The sequence below is a fragment of the Thamnophis sirtalis genome, unplaced genomic scaffold, assembly GCF_051295495.1.
Source record: "Thamnophis sirtalis isolate CommonGarterSnake01/CBP01778 unplaced genomic scaffold, rThaSir2_p1.2 scaffold_3, whole genome shotgun sequence".
NCBI classification, from domain to species: domain Eukaryota; kingdom Metazoa; phylum Chordata; class Lepidosauria; order Squamata; family Natricidae; genus Thamnophis; species Thamnophis sirtalis.
The window spans coordinates 142,360,248-142,373,152 of NW_028261383.1; the positions used below are offsets into that span (position 1 = coordinate 142,360,248).

Genomic DNA, 12,905 nt, shown 5'->3' on the forward strand with positions numbered 1-12,905 from the left:
TGGCAATGAGCAGATCAGTGCAAGCTCTGAAGCCCCCAGCACCCACGCAGGTCAAATGCTGTGGAGTGTGACCTCGTAGGGCCACAAGCCTCTGACGCCCACTGCAGAGTTGCATTGGTTAATGAAGACAAAATCTGCCGGAATGACCGGTCAGGAAGGCTCCTGGCAGTGACCTGCAAGAGATAGGCCATCAGGCAGCTGCGGCAATTTTTGCAACAAAAACTAGGTCAAACAAAATGGTGGCTGTCACTTTTGTCCTTCTCAAAATGGCCACCGCAATGTGCGACCTCCTTAAAATGGCTGCCCGCACTCGCTGGAGAGCCCTGAGGCTCCGCGCAAACTGCTGGCTCCCTTAGAAACACAGTCGGAAGCAGCAAAGGTTTCAGCAGGGAGAAAGATCGCAGCGGGATTGCTGCGATCGTGCTGGCATCGGCACTCCGACCCATGCGCCTCCACCAACAGCTGCCTGCAGTGTCACAGCGTCCAAGCGAGCCCAGGACACCAGAGAGGCTGAAAGTGGTGAATTCCAGGGAATTAGAGGGAAACAACTCACCAACTCACCTGCTCACAACGATCCAAGTAGAAGGAAAGGAAAAAAGGGGAAAAAATTTAAAAGGTGAAAGGAACAGAGAGTCCAAGCAATTTATAGGAATGAAGAGAAAGCGCGTCCACTGGGCTGACTGAATTGAAAAAAATCTGAAGAATAGTCAGCACCAGAGGCATGGCTTAAAAGTTTCAATTCAGTCCTGGGTAGATTGGCTGCATTTAACCCATGCTTGGAATCTCCAAGCAGCACCCAGAAAAAGACACAAGAGCAGACTTGCCATGACTAGAAAATGACTAATGTTCTTCCTTTCCTATCTATACAAATCAAGCTATAGCTTAACTGGCATAAACATTATTTGAAATCAGGCACATAGCACTTTAATAAGAAAACATATGTACTGTTTAAAAATTAAAAGTTACAGTGTTTTTGAGGCACGGTGGCAGTGTTTAGAGTGCAGTACTGCAGACTACTTCTGCTTCTACTGCTGCAATTTGGTAGTTCGAATGCCACCAGGCTCAAGGTTGACTCAGCCTTCCATTCTTCCGAGGTGGGTAAAATGAGGATCCAGATTGTTGGGGGCAATAGGCTGACTCTGCAAACTGCTTAAGAAAAGGCTGTTAAGCATTGTGAAGCAGTATATAAATCTAACTGCTATTGCTAAGTTTACACAAGAATGAGCAAGAATATGATTGCACAGACAAGAAAAAGTGCAGAAATCTATGATAAATTCAGAAAAGAATGTTAGAACAACAAATGTTCAAGAGACTTATAAAGCTCATTCAAACAAAATGGAAAGCCATAGCTTCTTGTTATGTGAGTTGTATGGTGACCCTTTATCTCACATATTTTAAAAAAAGAAACACTCTCTCCATAGCCTACTTTATATACAACCCAAAATAATCTTTTCAATCCTAGTTCACTGAAGGCCATTAGGAGTTATAAGAAATATCAAACAAATAATTTATCCCTGGGCAAGTAGTCTAACTTTATATTCCTTCTTTTTGCTCTGCACAATCTTGACTTTTAAATCATTATTGTGTCATCACAGGATTTTATCTTTTATCACTCTTTGACTTTTAGGAATCCTTAAAGATTTTACCAGCTTACTTTGTAAACCCCATAAGAAACAGTCTGGGATTTCTTGTCAGAGCTGTTCCATGTCCAGATACTTTTTCTTGATTCATCTTTTGTAGTCCCATTTTGGTAATGTCAATGTTGTAATCTGCCTTGAAATTCTACAATGTCTGTGTCATTTCTCATCATCTTCTGAAAACTAATTCATTGAAATATGTATCCTTTCTGAGATATTGGTTATTAATATTTTAGATGTTTTTTTTAAAAAAAACTCTTAAAAATATAGAAATCTTAGTCGACTTAGCCATTTTAATTATTTTCTGCCCAATCCTTTAAATCCCTCATGTCTATTTGCAAACTTTATCAAGCCTTGATTCTTAACTAGGTTCATTTCAGTCATTTTATATGAATTTATTTTAGCAAATTTCTCTGGTCTCCTTTTTTAACCACCTCCCCTTTTTTGCCAATTTGCCAAGTCTCCATTTAAAACTTATCGGGTGTCAAATTAAGTAAATGGTTAAACTTAACATTTCTAAATGTGATTAGAAAATGAGTTAGGTTTGCTTCATGTCCTTATGAAAGTTCCTGCCGCTGCTGACAGCAAAGAGCTCCCGGCACTCAAGCCCACAGGAGACCCTTGTTTTAAGGTCTCCTTGTGAGGGGCTACCAATTAGAGAACCAATGGGCAATCTTTCTTTTTTTATTATTATTTTTCTTCTACAACACCTTACAGTCATTATATCAATATTATGTCATCATACCTGTACATGTAAATATTATTTCGCTTCTATGTTTATAAACCTTTATACACAGTTCTCTCTCTCTCTGTGTGTGTGTATATATTGTTTTCAGCTTAATTAATTTTATTCTTGTTTTGCAGTTATTCATACCAATTATTCCAAATTTCATAATATTCCGGCACTCCTTTGTCTTTTAATTTTAGTGTTAATTTGTCCATCTCTGTACAATCCCAAAAAATTTGTATCACTAATTCGTCCAAGGGGATACATCATCTATCGGCTGTGACCAGGGGGGCCTTTGCCCAGGTTCGTCTGGTGCACCAATTGCAGCCCTATTTGGATCGGGAGGCACTTCAAATTGTTTCTCACGCCCTTGTCACCTCAAGGCTGGATTATTGCAATGTGCTCTACATGGGGCTACCCTTGAAAAGCGTTTGGAGACTGCAGTTAGTCCAGAATGCGGACGCGCGAGCGATATTGGGTGCACCGAGGTATACCCACGTTACACCTGTCCTCCGCGAGCTGGTGTTGGTTATTACCTTTAAAGCCCTACATGGCTCAGGACCAGCGTGTTTGCGAGACTGCCTACTGCCACATACCTCCCAGCGGCCAGTAAGATCCCACAGATTGGGCCTCCTTCAGATGCCATCAGCCAAATAGTGTCGGCTGGCGGGCCCCCGGAGGACAGCCTTCTCTGTGGCTGCTCCGACTCTTTGGAATCAGCTACCCCAGAGATCCGGACCATACCCACTCTCATGGCCTTCAGGAAAGCTGTAAAAATCTGGCTGTTCCGGCAGGCCTGGGGCTGTTGACCTCACTGTTGAGGTCCAGCCCCGATTAGAATGAATGTATGTGGTGTTACGATTTTAAACCTTTTTTTTTCCTCTCTTTTTTCTCTGTTTTTTCTCTTTTTTGTAAGCCGCCCGGAGTCCTTCGGGATTGGGCAGCATATAAATTTTATAAATAAATAAATAAATATTATTTTGTTTCCAGCAGCAGGCAAATGCTATTCTAGCTGTGGTCAGCCGATGTCTTAATATGTACTTAATTTATTTACACTTTCAGCAGGTCGGATTCATGTTTGGGTACATTTTAGCCAATCTCGTTGGTGGTAAATGCCAATGATAAAACATTTTATACATATTTTCTTTGAGTGCTACTGATCGTGTTAGTTTATAATTTGTGTTCCAAATTCTTTCCCAATCCACTAATCTATATTGTGTCCAATCTTTCAATTTCTCCTTCTCCAGAGAGATTTGAAGAACTAATCTACCAACTAGTCTTTTATTCTTCACAGCAGTCTTCATTTCCTTTTTATTTGTGGAGACATCTTCAGTCAGTTTTGACTCATACTGGAAGCCAATATATGTGAACTATTCTCAACCTAATATTATAAGATAAGCAACATACTAGAATTTTTTTTTAAAAAAATCCCTAAGTCTGTTACACTCTAAACCACCAGCCAAATCTCAGCTATAAAAAATATGGTTTGGATAGAAAACATTTCCCATATTTGGATGCTGTATCTATAAACTGCAACAAGGCAACTTACCTCCATTTGAGGAATTTCTGAGGTAATTTTCACCACCTTTTTTTCTGCACTTCTAAATAAAAGCAAAACAGATTGATCAGAATGCAAGACATACTTTCCTTTCATAAACAAAAGTAAATTCAGTTTGATGGACATAAAAATATATTACTGAATAATGAATGCTTACTGGTTTGAGATGCACAGCAAGCCATGGACATTGAAAGGCCCTCACTTTGGGATGTGTGGAATACCATGTTTGATCTATTACTAAGTCAAGGCTATTTCCTGCTTGTGGCTATTATGAAACACAATATGATCATACTTCAAGCTACATGGCGTTGTTGTGCAGTGCTTAGAATGCAGTATGGTAGGATAACTCTGCCCACAGGCTGGAGTTCAATTCTGACAGCTCAAGGTTGACTCGGCCTTCCATACTTCTGAGGTTGGTAAAATGAGGACCCAGATTGTTGGGGGCAATATGCTGACTCTGTAAACCACTCAGAGCGTGCTGTAAAGCACTATGGAGTGGTATAGAAGTCTAAATGCTATTGCTATTTGAATATGTTTTGTGTTTCTCATAATTAAAACTTCAACAGGATGCAAGCAAGATACATAAGAACTGCAAATCCAAAGATTCTCAACCACAGTGGTCGAAAAGAGTGGAATTTTGGGGACGCAGTCATATCTAGACAATATCAAGTTGAGAAAGGTTACCATAGGTGTTACAAATACACCACAAGCTTCTGAAATCTAATTAAGGATAACTAGCTGTCGCCAAAGATATTTTGTTGGTAATCTTACCTTCCTACAATTATTTATCTTAATTTTTCTCTGATAATAAAATGAAAATAATATTACACCTATTTTATAGCTGGCAACCTTGCTTTGTCCTTGCTTTGGTACATTGGGAAATTAGGAGAATATATGGATCTATGAATTATCGTAGTTATTCTGAAAATAGTTCATTTTTGACTCCACAATTATAAAAGCAGCACTGTTGTATCATTAAAATGCTCATCAAACAACATCCCTTTCAAGATATAGCAGAAAAATCTAGTGATAAAATTGTACTCTCAGGGGAAAGACAATCTTAAAAGTCTCTTCCAGTCAGAGAAGCTGCCCTGCCATCAGTATCTGAATCTAGAGAAACCCTTAAATATTTTTTAGTTCTACAGCTACAGTAACAGCGGAGGATCTTTTAATTGGGCTTCTCCAGAGAATGAAGAGCTGCCCATATTATAGATTGGCTACCTTTAGCTTGTTGCTGCGACAACATCCTCATTGTTAGAGCAAGGGGGAATTTCAGACAATAAATTACATTTTGCGCTGTCCATGGTGCTGGATTTATGTCTATTACACAACTTTTTATCAACTAGCATAAGGACTCCATTTAATGTCCTTATTTGCCCAAATTCCATTTACTTAAAAACATCACTTAATTAGACTTAAAAGATTCTACATGGACTGCCTTTTCTGTGTGGTTATATTCCTCTGAAGCATTACTAGTGTTATCTATAAATCTAGAGTAAGTACACAACATTCAAAGAGACTTCTATCTATAAATAATTTACTCCGCAAAACCCCAAAACCCTTCAAGCTCTGTCTTGGAACAATTGTTCCCTAAACCTTACTTAAGGATCATTTATAAAAACATCATGTTAAACTTTACAAATTAGAATATTACCACAAAATAATGTTCAATTGGTAAAAGTTAGCAATCCTAGACGAATTATTAAAATACTTCAGGTGGTAACATCAACTTATTAAGGAGAGGTATGGTACTTTACATTAACAAAAAGGTTTATACAGTTGTAAGGGCAGAATATATTTAATTGCCATTTTGATGGTTAAATTTTTTTTCATACGATAAAAATTTAGTAAAATGGGTAAAATATATATAGAAACATAATTTGAAGGCAATCTTATGCTAATTCAAAAAAGTTATTAAATTTAGACTTTATGCTAAAATATTTTTTCTCAGTTTCCATGTTTAACAAAGATAGATGAGAGAATGATATGGATGTGAGAAATAATATACTCCATAAGGCAATATGAGTTTTGGGAATAGCAACAGCACAAAAAGAAATTTCCCTTAACAAAGTGTATGAGCAAAGGATCAAATATGAGGCTTGATTTTAACTCTTTAATCATATGGGTGATAGCTGTTGTATTTTAGTTAATTTAAGTTTGTTATCTGTACCACACTGAAAGGAATAAAATTATTTCAGCTCTGAGGAAAACAGATATCATTTAACTCAACAGCATGGGAAAAAACAGCACATTGGTGAAGAAGGAAGAAAGCTGACAAAGGCATTAGAGAACTCAATCTGCCTGAACCACTCCTACAAGTCAATGTAAACTTGTAAATGTCATTTGAACTTCTGGATATTAAAATATTTGAATGCCTTCTATATGAAGATAAATGAGATTTCATTTAGCATATAAACATTCATACACAAAGCAAAACCAGAAAAAAGATGAGTTATGCTAAGGAGTCAATCCAAGGCAGAGAAATAATGCCTATGTTACATCCCCTGTGACTTTTATCTTTTTATGACCCTATATTAACAAATGAATTATAGTTCATGAAATAACTATGGTTGACTTTTAGCTTGGTCTATCTCCATATCAAATATACACTTCTTTAACAATGTTCAATGGAAGCAGTTAGCTGCTGGAACAAAAATATAATGGACTAGGCGTGCTTGTAAGTTTATGCTCTGAAAACAAGGTTGAAGTTTGGAAGAAAAAACAAAGTGGAAGACAGAAAGTTCGGAAGTTCCCAGGCTAAATGAAACGGCATCCTCCTCCTCCAAACAGCTCCCATAAAACAGTGGGTCATAACCTGACTCATTAAGGTCTCCCATTTAGAGAAATGGATGGCTTTTGTTCAAGATTCCTGAACAGTTTTTCTATTTTATGCCCTGAAAGGTAGTAATGGTTTAATGACTTTTTCACAGGAAGCAATTCAAAACAGGAACCAGGGATTTGTTGTCCCTGCAAGCAGAGTTTGCAATCTGCAATAGGTATAGAGAAATGGCACCCCCTGCTGGCAAGAAGCTGATATTGTACTAAATGTTCAGCTGTGATTTAATCAAACCTATTTCATTTTAAAACCATTTATTCCTTTTGAACAAATGATGGTCTAATCATACTCACTAAGAAATAACAGATCTGGTGTCACAGAAAATGAATATGAGAGCTTTACTGCTGCATCTGAATACACTGCAGTTATATTACAACTAAGAACAAATCCATGTAGGATTCTGGACTACCAAGTCTATATTTGGAAATATTGTTGCCTGTCTAAACCCTGTTTTGCTAATTTTGTAAAATGCTGAGTCATGGAAGTGAGATAGGTAGCTATATAAATTTAACAAACAATTTAAAAGGAAATATACTATAACCTTGCTTTAAGAAAAACACAATGTCTAGGCAGAGTGGGTTCTTTCAATATATATCATGAAGCTTATGTTTACCTAAAAATGGCATAATAGACTAAAATCCTTATTTTAGTGTTGTATCACTTTTGTGTTACATATTTGTGTTTTAGTTAGTATTCTTAGTGCATTTTAAAAATCTTTTCCTTCTAATTTATCTGAAAGTCTTTTGGTTTGAAAAGAAGTACAAAATTAGTCCATAAACAAGTGGATTAAAGTTTGACTTCTCAGATAATCCAAACTATTCTACAAGAATAGTTCTATCTGCCAAAATCTAAGCTTGGAAAGCAAGTAAATGACAAAATTGCAAGCAAGGTTATTGTTTATTTACTTTATCTACCTTAACCATGATTTTTGGTATGTGACATACCTGATAATTTCATGATGAGCTACAAGTTCACCCTCCCTGACCTCTTTTAGTGCAAAATGAATGGCTGCTTGCTTGACTGGGCCATAGGACTATACTGTGTTCTACTTCAAATGTTCAGCTGACGAATGGCACTACAGCCAAATGGGCAATTTGCTTCTCTCTCTTTTAGCCTTTAAAGCATGTCGTTGACACAGGTGGCCCTATTTGCTTTTACAACTTGCCTGTTCCTTGATGTGCAATGAGAATGGGCACTGCAAGCTAAACTGTGTATCTTTGCTTTGTCTTTGTTAATACAGGGGTAACTTCTAATAGCTTTCTTTTGTGTAAGAAAGCTTGGTAGAACTAAATTTGAAATTCTTCATCTAAAGGGAAAGTCAATGTATATGTAGAAAAATAAAGCAATATCGTTCAAGGAAGGAGGACGGACTATAACAGCTTTGGTTACATAATTGATATAAATGACCTTTATCTAGAACACAATTTCAAATGCTTTGGAAAAGAATGTTAATTTCTTTAAAAATCAAAGGTAAAATATACACAGGGTTACAAATTTAGAGATTAGGTAAATCTGTTTTAAGCACAAAAGAGTCATGAGGACTGGGTGTTAAATCACAGAATTTTGGACTATACTTATTTTAAATACACTTCATTAAATTTGGCTTTTTATTCAGGTCAATTATATTTAGCTTCTTTGTACTCATACCTGAGATTTCCAAAATGTCACACTATTTCAAATGTAATCCATTACTAATCCTTCCTAATCCAGATTCATAATCCACTTGCTTATTGAGACAAGAGTCAGAATTGCAATAAACAAACAGCAAATAAATTCTGAAAATGTACATAGATGAGTAATACTTGGCCAATATAGATTTTGAAGTAAAATTACGTTTCAGGAGAGGTCTCTATAGTCATTTCCTCTTTAATGGGATTGTCTAAGGGCTTCTGTTCTTCTTCCTGCAATGTAAATATTCAAAGTTAAAAAGTGGATCTACAAAGCAGAACAAATATAGGCTGCACAAACAGTTCCAGCCCCATCTTATATATATGCCTTACTGAAGTAGACATTAATGAGTAAATTATGAATTAAAGTAAACATTCACAGAATTTTACCTCTGAAGAGAACCCCACAACTCTTGGTCAACAGCGTTTGAGGCTGGAAATATTTAACAAATATTTGGGGGGAGGGGGACAGCATGTCCAGTATTTAATTTCTTATTGTAGTTCAGTCTATTGGATAGCCAATATGAGAGTGAAGTGCAGACAGGGTTCTAAAAATGTTATCCATATAAAAGTTTATTCCTAACCAGGATGACATTCAACTGCCCCAATATACTTCCCAAAAACCTATAGGAAGATAAATACATTTGCATTATCCATTTCTAGAAATATAATTTCTGCTATTAAGATTCAGAATAGCTTCCAGCTTGAAGTAAAATACATAGTTTCCTTGTAGGAAAACAGAAGAGAGAACAAACAGCAATTAAAAGCTGGGGATAATTTGAAGAAATATATAAGGAATGCATGTACATTCAGGTTAAAGACTCACAATACCACTGATATTTTTTCTCCAGTGAACTGAATAGCTAAAATTGGTGCTTTTCAAGTCACATACAAAGCAAGAATAACTCTGTTGTCAATAAAAAGTGCAATAGCCCTAGCAATAGCATTTAGACTTACAGTGCATTCAGAAGGCATTCAGACCCCCTTCACTTTTGTCAATGTTGTTATGCTGCAGCTTGATTCTACCATTGTTAAAATTTATTTTTTCTCATTAATCTACAGTATGCCATAATGACAATGTGAAAACAGAATTTTAGAATTTTTGTCTGTAAATTTATTAAGAAGAGAAAACTGAAATATCACATTGGCATGTATTCAGACCCTTCACTCAGTACTTTAGTGAAGCACCTTTGGTAGCAATTACAGCCTCGAGTCGTTTTGGGTATGACACAACAAGCTTTGCACATTTGGATTGGGGGATTTTCTGCCATTCTTCCTTGCAAATCCTCTTGAGCTCGGTCAGGTTGGATGGTAACTGTCAGTGGACAGATATTTTCCAGAGATGTTCAATAGGGTTCAAATCAGGGCTCTGGCTGGGTCACTCTAGGACATTCACGGAGTTGTCCCTAAGCTTCTCCTGTGTTGTCTTGACTGTGTGTTTAGGATTGGTGTCATGTTGGAAAGTGAATCTTTGGCCCAGTCTTAGGTCTCGAGGCACTGTAGAACAGGGTTTTCATTGTGGATATCTTTGTACTTTGCTCCATTCAGCTTTTCCTCAACCCTAACCAGTCTCAGAGTCCCTGCTGCTGAAAAACATCCCCACAGTATGATGCTGCCACTACCCTGCTTCACTGTTGGGGTGGTATTGGGCAGGAGATGTGCAGTGCCTGGTTTCCTCCAGACATAACATTTAAAATTGAGGACAAACAGTTCAATCTTGATTTCATCAGACCAGAGAATCTTGTTCCTCAGAGCTTGTGAGTACTTCAGGTGCTTTTTTGCAAAACTCCAAGTGGGCTTTTCATGTATTTTGCTTCCGTCTAGACACTTTGCCATAAAGCCCAGATCAGTGGAGGGCTGCAGTGATGGTTGTTCTTTTGGAACTCTGCCCCATCTCGACACAGGATCTCTGGAACTCAATTAGTGACATCGGATTCTTGGTCACCTCTCTTACTAAGGCCCTTCTCCCCCAATTGTTTAGTTTCACTGCACAACCAATCTTGGAAGAGTCCTGTGCCAAACCTCTTCCATTTGAGAATTATAGAGGCCACTGTGCTCTTTAGGAACCTTCAGTGCATCTGAATAATTTTTTTTGCAGCCATCCCCAGATGTGTGCCTTAAAATAATCCTGCCTGTCTACAGGCAGTTACCTTAAGCCAGTGATGGGCAACCTTTTTGGCGTGGTGTGTCAAAAATTGGCAAAAAATCGAGCATAACTCGCGTTGTGTGTCACTTCGACAAAAACATAATTTTGCGCAATTTATAGTTTAAACTACAAAAATGTATAATTGCAATATATAATTGTATTTAATAAACCAAAAACAAATTATTTAACATACCTGCTTAGTAACTTCTTTCATCCTCACTTTTTTCCAAGAGCTGGGAATGATTAGTTTCAAAATGTCTATTTATATTCCACGTTCTGCTTACTACCGTTTCAGTACATAGAACGCAAAATGATCTGCCATTTTTTTCTATAATGCCATACATCTCGCTCCATGTCTCTTGAAAGGGTCGGCCACTGCCACTACCACTCCCTTTACTTAACCTTTGTTTTTTATTTTTTGGGTGCTCCATCAGTGGGCCAGTGACAGCAGATAGAATTATAGATAGCCAATTAGGGGTTAACTAGCCTAACAAGCTAACACAACCTCCCCCTCACTTATCTCAGTTATTGTGGGCAATTACAAGTCCATGGCACCCCAATAGTTGCTGCTAATGGCGCTCACAGTTCCCGTTGGCACTCCGCTGTTCCCTGCTGTGGTGCGGTTGTAACCGACAGTCCCAGGAGTAGACTCTCTGTGCCGGCCTGACTGGAGAGAGGCGTGCACTGTTCCCGCGCTCCTCTCCTGCGGGTCCTCCCTCGCCGCGCTGATGACGTGTGTGCGCACGGCACGCACGCCTTACCAGCAGCCCCTGCGCTCAGAAAGGGGCGGCGGCGATACAGTAAGTGAGTATGGGCGGGGGAGATCACACGTCCCGCCCCCCCATTCCTCCAGCACAGATTCTTTCATCCTCGGCGGCCGTGCAGGAGCCGAGGATGAATCGCATTTAATCCTGTGCGTGTCACCCCAAATGGCTACGCGTGTCAGCACTGACACGCGTGTCATAGGTTCACCATCACTGCCTTAAGCCCATGGCTTTTGCTCTGTTACAGTATGCATTGCCAGCTGTGAAGCCTTCTATGGAGCGATGTGTGCCTTTCTGAATCATGTCCAATCAATTTAATTTATCACAAATGGACTCCAGTCAAGGTGTAGAAACATGTCAGCAACAATCAAAAGAAATGGGAGGGACCAGAGCTAAATTTCAAGTGTTGTTGCAAAGGGTCTAAATACTTATGCCAATATGATATTTCAGGTTTTTTATTTTTAATAAATTTACAAACATTTCTAGAATTCTGTTTTCACTTATGGCGTACTGAATGTAATCAGAAAAAAATGAATTTCAACCTGTAGAATCAGACTGCAGCATAACAAAATTGACAGAAGTGAAGGGGGTCTGAATACTTTTTGAATGCACTGTATATAATGCTTCACAGTGCTTTACAGTACTCTCTGGGCGGTTTACAATATCAGCATATTTCCCTCAACAATCTGGGTCTTCATTTTATCAACCTTGGAAGGATGAAAGGCTTGAGCTGCTAACTCCTGGTAACTCCATTGCCAGCTGCTAACGCCTGGCAATGGGCAGTTAGTCTGCAATGCTACATTCTAACCACTGTGCCACCATGGCTATAATCTAGCATAAAGGTCAGAAATTATCTGGTTATTTTATAAAACTTGGGATGACCATATAACATTACAATTCAATATAGTAATTTTTCCACTCATGCCCCAATATTACCACTTTTATGTGAATTTACAAAGATTGACTTCTATAACTTTTGGATATTTTTGGAAAGAATTATGCTGTTATGCCTTTAGCAGCTCTCCTGATTGACAAAGGTATTCAAGAATTTAATGCAGGCAATGTGCCAACTTATAAGAAAAAAGAAGAATCATTGCGACATTTGGCTGGTTTCTATGCCAGCCATAGGAAAAAGGTATCAGAGGATGGATGAATTGACCCAATTCTGTTCAATCAGTCCCTTTGTAAAATATTTTCTCCCCTTTATTCTTTGCTAAAGGCTTTTTGGTTCATGCTGACTTTGAAAAACGAGCCCTACAAACATTTTATACATTTATGGACTAACTTTAAGATGATTTAAAAAAAAATGTCTGGTTATATGTAACAAAAAGTAAATTTCTATAGTCTGCACAAGCAAAATAAGTAATCAATGAATTTTATTTGCATACTTTAGGAAGGAAGGAAGGAAGGAAGGAAGGAAGGAAGGAAGGAAGGAAGGAAGGAAGGAAGGAAGGAAGGAAGGAAGGAAAGTATGGGCCATATAGCGATATCTCAAGAATATGTGGGGACAGAACAGGGGGAGTAATGAATCATGTGAGGAATCACATTCAAAATTCATAATGAACTATGT

The 12,905-nt window shown here is 38.0% G+C and overlaps 1 protein-coding gene across 1 annotated transcript in view; it reads right to left on the reverse strand.

The window, feature by feature from the left end:
* SARNP (SAP domain containing ribonucleoprotein) overlaps nucleotides 1-12,905 on the reverse strand; it is a 72,294-nt gene that overhangs the window by 48,774 nt on the left and 10,615 nt on the right. Inside the window, exons 4-5 of the mRNA XM_087710280.1 lie at nucleotides 8,592-8,659; nucleotides 3,914-3,965 (exon numbers count right to left, since the gene is read on the reverse strand). Of these exons, the coding sequence (XP_087566406.1) occupies nucleotides 3,914-3,965; nucleotides 8,592-8,659 (120 nt within the window). The remainder of the gene's footprint in view (nucleotides 1-3,913; nucleotides 3,966-8,591; nucleotides 8,660-12,905) is intronic.